Source organism: Atta colombica, unplaced genomic scaffold (assembly GCF_001594045.1).
Source record: "Atta colombica isolate Treedump-2 unplaced genomic scaffold, Acol1.0 scaffold34, whole genome shotgun sequence".
Lineage (NCBI taxonomy): Eukaryota > Metazoa > Arthropoda > Insecta > Hymenoptera > Formicidae > Atta > Atta colombica.
The window spans coordinates 694,254-699,937 of NW_017259448.1; the positions used below are offsets into that span (position 1 = coordinate 694,254).

The 5,684-nt window shown below is 27.5% G+C and overlaps 1 protein-coding gene across 2 annotated transcripts in view; it reads left to right on the forward strand.

Annotated features, from left to right (window-relative positions):
* LOC108690640 (furin-like protease 1) overlaps window positions 1–5,684 on the forward strand; it is a 249,496-nt gene that overhangs the window by 213,283 nt on the left and 30,529 nt on the right. For both annotated transcript variants that reach the window (XM_018198031.1, XM_018198032.1), the window contains exon 5: window positions 112–284. In XM_018198031.1, coding sequence (XP_018053520.1) covers window positions 112–284 — 173 coding nt within the window. The remainder of the gene's footprint in view (window positions 1–111; window positions 285–5,684) is intronic.

Sequence of the window (5,684 nt, forward strand, 5' to 3'; positions counted from 1 at the left end):
CTTCGACTATTACGGCCATTACTTCTATTGCTAATTGTTGAATTTTCAAATGTACAATCTAGTAAAATTTTTATTGTGAATCGTTAACTTTTTAATTATTTTTTTAAACAGGTGTTCGAATGCTGGATGGCGACGTAACAGATGCCGTCGAAGCAAGATCTTTGAGCCTTAATCCTCAACACATCGATATTTATAGCGCCTCATGGGGACCGGATGACGATGGCAAGACTGTAGATGGTCCTGGTGAACTGGCCACCAGAGCTTTCATAGAGGGAATTACCAAAGTGAGTGTTTGCTATAGAAAATTATATTACTATTTATACTTTGCATGTAACTTATATATAATTTTATTTAGACGCAAATCATAAAAAATGAGAGAATTTCTAAGATTTCTTAAATTTATTACAATTATATTTAATACAATTATATTTATTTTCGATATTCTTAAATTTAAAATAAAAATAAAAGTTGGATAAAACGAATTACGTTCATATTTATTTTTAATTTAGTTTTGGTAGTTGGGATGGCAATATTTTCTGCTAGAAAAATAGATTTATTCAAAAAAATTATTTTAAGATCGAGATACTTTGCTGTACAGCTTTTTAATAGCAGCTTTCTTCATAAATATTATATAAACTCCGTTTGCCTAATCGAGAGATCATTTATCAAGGATACTCGTAATAATAATAATAATTTTAATTGTCATATCTTTTTCATTATTATGTTACGAATAAGTTGAAAGGAAGTATGTCGCATGTCCTGAAGCTTCAGACTTCGACGTAGCAGCGTAATCCACTTAGGACTGCAATTTTCTTCGCTATAATTTCCCGCGCTATGACAAGATAAATGCAATTAGCTGCAAGGTACCTCCGTACGACATGGAAGCTTCTAGTTTGCTTTAAGACACTTCCTTACTTTCAAGTGTCAAGCAGAGGATTTTAAAGCTTCACATTATAACGCTTATGCTTTATTAATATGTTGTACAAAGAACATTGACTACAGTATTTAAACATATTAAAATATCCCAGTTATACAGAAACTCTTGGTATTGTTCAGATAATTGATATTTTTTAAATGAAAAATTGAGAATTATAAAGAATTATAAAATTAAAGATCTTCTTATAGATATAAAAAATTCTTAGAAAAATAGAATTTTTATGACAATAATATCAATTGATAAATTATTTAATATAACGTTGTAGTATTGAATAAGTATGCGAAAAGATGTTCGTAGTAAATTGAAGATTGTTACTTTCCGATTTTCCTACGGATAGAATTTCATTTGTAATTAATTCCGTCAATCTCAATTTTTATTTGAGAATGAAAAGGGAATTTAATAGCTATCCTGATTAAAGTTGACAAACTCCATGTTCAATTATCGCCTTCCTGATTTCTTACATCTTGAGCCAAAGAAATACATTTAACTCGCTAATGCTTTTCTTTGTAGAACTAAATAGACAAGAAGTTGCTTTAAGTGCTGTAACTATTACAGATTTCTCGCTCAATAAGTACAGAGATGTTCGTTTTTTGATTATAATATAATTACACATTGAATAGTTTAAATTAATTGTAATTTTTAATATTATAATTGAGTATTCTTCTTAATGATATATGTATTTTATGTATATTTTCTATATACATTGGTGTCGAAAAACGTTATATCTTTTTGAATAATTACGCGAAATTTGCCACTTTTCATATTGTGATTTAAAATTCAGAGACAATCTATTTTCATATAAAAACTGAGGAACCGATTTAAATTGAATTTTCTTATTGTTAAGATTATTTTTATAAGTTTTTAAAAATTATTGCGTATACGCAAAAGACATACGATATTTTATTTGTTTCGAATTTCCTTTTCAAAGGAAAATTTGCCCGTTCGTCATTAATGCCGGTTTGTACGTTCAAAACAATGTCCGAACAACGTTCCGGGATGAAATGAAATTTGCACAAATGTATCACGCAGAAGCATTCCCTAAAATCTTCCGAGTTTCAGTAGCGACAATGGCTATTGTCATCTCGATGTATACGCCTCGGCTCTTCGATCGCGTTTGCAGTGTTCCTTTATCGCGATGGCGAACTTTAGTATTGAGTGGGCCCCTACTTCAAGTAACGATCATTAAAGCGTAGATACCTAACATTAAAACGGAGCCATCAGATGCTGTCGAGAAACTTCGATAAAGATCCTCCATATAGCTCATTTCTATTATCAATCTTCATTCGTATGATCTTGCGTTTTATTTTATGATACAATCATAATCAGTAATTCCAAATATTAAAGTTTTTTTTTTTTTTTTAATTTAAGTCACTTTCAAGCTTGCTGGTTATTACAAGATTTTAATTTAATACTGGATACTATTGTTTGATTGATTCAATTTACATTACAATATATCACAACAATTTTATATTTTGACTCACAGTACATACAAAAAAAATTAACAGGATTATCACTGTTAAATGGGGATTAGTTTTGAATATTTTGACTATTATGTATTAATTTGAACATGATGTGGCAAAGCTATCTCAACTTATATAATAATCTTTGAAGAAGATGACGGATGATGATATAATTTTATAGAATAATTATTCTATAAAGTTAAGTCATATCGATATGTTAGACTGTAAAACTTAATATTTTTATTTTATTTTTATTTGTATTTATTTTGTACTAAAGAAGATTCTGTGAATTGGCGGAATTTACATTTATGTATTAATTATAATTAAATTATCATTATTCAAACATTTTGTTTACTTGATTATTGGTCATTATCAAGAGTTTTGTATTGTTTTTTTAATCTTTTCGTAATTGAAATTATATTTCCTACGAAATTTATTTGGAAATAAAAATATGTGATGACTTCTTCAAATAGCTTAAAACTTATACAAATTGCATAGTTATGACTCATTAAAAGCTCTCTGCTGTTAATGTACTGGCATCTTATAGCATTAAAATATTGACTGTTTGAAGTTACAAAAGTACCGAAAGATATAATGTGTTATTAATGTTTTCGGATTACTACACACTTCGGATTGCTACGTTGATCAAAGTCCGTAATCAACGATTGACTTTCTTCGATATCGACAAAATTGTCGATGACAGATGTAATTCGATTAGCGAGAATGGGAAGAACTCCTTCAGTTAGACCTGGTTTAATAGACTCGTTTGAGAGGTCAGCCCTCAGAAAGTTTCTAATTGGGTGCTTTTAAACGACCGGCTTGAGCTACGCTAACACGTATTACCATTTTACTCACTGCGGCGTAACTATATATAAATCATATGCAAATGTCAGTAAGGTCGATACAAAGTTCGTTGAAATATATGATAACTATCGAATGAAACATGTACATACATTGCGCAAGAAATAGTATACAAGCATTTTCGTCGAAACTCATAAAAAATGCGCGTAATAATCTATATATGTATATAAATTGCCATGTATAAAGTTCTATTTACATTTAAAGTGAATTATAATAAAAATTGTGGAAAAGTGGAAAGATCTCGTTGAATAAGCAAAGAATTATTATATAATTTTATCGCTTAAAAACGATAATTAACCAATAATATTAAATAAATTTCTGAAATTGGTATAAAATGCATATTACCCGCAAATTAAAAGTAAAATTATAATTATTGCTTCAATAGGTTTTCTTTGTTTTTCAAAATTATACGAAAACATTCTCGTATATTGTGACCTATATTCGATGATTGTTTATAAATAGGATCAATGAGTAATAAAATGAGTAACGCTTAAATCATGTAGGTAGTAAATTAAATGGTCCTTATACCGTCAAAATTACTATTCTCTAGTGATATCTTTTTTTTGCACAATAAAATTAAAAATTAACATATGTATATTCCGGAATCAATTTTTGTTAATATACAACGAAACATTTTATGGCTAAAAATGAAATTAAATAGAAAAAAATTTGAAAGTCGAGAATATCTTTTATGTTTTTAAACTTTAATTTCGTTAATTAAAAATTAAATTTATGCAAATAATTTATATTGCATTAATGTAAATGTATATGAACTTTTATATAACATTAGAGCGTTTAATAATTGTATATTTATTAATTCTTAAATGTCACAGGGGGCCTAAACCTTAATTGGACCCTAGCGTGAAAAAGTATATATTATTCCTAAAGTTTTCAATATTTTTTTTTGAAAATTTGTTTGGATACACTTCAAAGCTTCTAAAAGAAGATATAATTACAATTATGGTAAAATTTTACTGTAAATATACTAAAAAAAAATTAGTTAAAATTTAAAAAATATACTCTTTTTAAACAAGTAAATCCTATATATTTTTTAATTGTTAATATTTTTCGCGAAAAATTTAAAGTTGTACTCCTGAAATAGTATTTTTTTTAGATAAAGTAAGTCCGATATTCTAAAAAATTGAATATTCTAAAAAAGATATTTATTTTGCAAAATGAATGGGGAAATTTTAGAGAAAAAAAACACAATTAACGATTTATTTGACCTAATATATTTAGTAACAAAGTTATGAAAAAAGTATTTTTGCACATAATTACAAAAGTATATAAAAATATTACAAAAAGTACAAAAATATATAAACATTGATTTTATTCTAACCCAGAACATTCGATGCAAAAGTAAACGCGGTCGCATATCGGCCTGTGATACGAAGGCAAATTATTAGGATGTACCAGATATCCAGAAAATATCCGATATTATTCGGCACTTTTTACTATCTAATCGGATAGCCGAATATCATTAATATCCGGAAATATATTCGTTTGAATTTGATATCATTAAATTGTTGATTTTTTTCTTTGTTATATATACAAATGTTCTAAAAACAATTATGCATATTTATAATGCTGTAATATATTATACATTGTTGCAAAATTACAATCTTTTTCTCTAAAGGATTTTTTTCTCTAAAGGATTTTTTTTTGGAAGCCACTTTTTCCGAATTCGATCGGGTATCCGGAAAATAGATATCCTCGAAGAAATTGCCTTTTCAGATATTTGAGCGAATACCGGATATCCGATGTTACATTCTGTTCGGATATTCAATATCCGGCATTCGGTAATTTTACGATCCGATGCATCTCTAGAAATTACATTCCATCTAATTATTCGTAAAAAGGTTAATTACAACACTAAGAAAATTTTATAGCATGCACAGTAATATTTACATTCAAAATAATGAAATTTACATAAAAACGTCGCTTCAATTTTTACTTTGCACAACGTAAAGGATACACTGGGGTATTTTGTATCCCGCCTCGAAATGCATCGTTCTTGCTCGGCTGCTACACAGAAACCGACTTGCCGCAAACTTTTCAACTGGTAGTTGGGGATCTGAACTGACGGTTGAAGCCAGAAATTCGATTTACAGCGGGATTATAAAATATATGTACAATTGAAAAAGCCTTGAAGTAAATATTTACTTTTTAATTATGATTTGTTTTCAGAACATTATAATTGAAATCTATATGTAGTATGATATTTTAACATTAGATATAATATATTACAAGATAATATAATATAATGGAAACTCATGTAATATATAATATTATCGACATAATATTTTTATAAGTTTTTATATAATCTCTCTAAATAATATCTCTAAATAATATAATATCTCTAAATAATAGTCTATTTTTAAAGATGTAATAAGTTTACTTCAACCAAATGGATATAATACTAATAA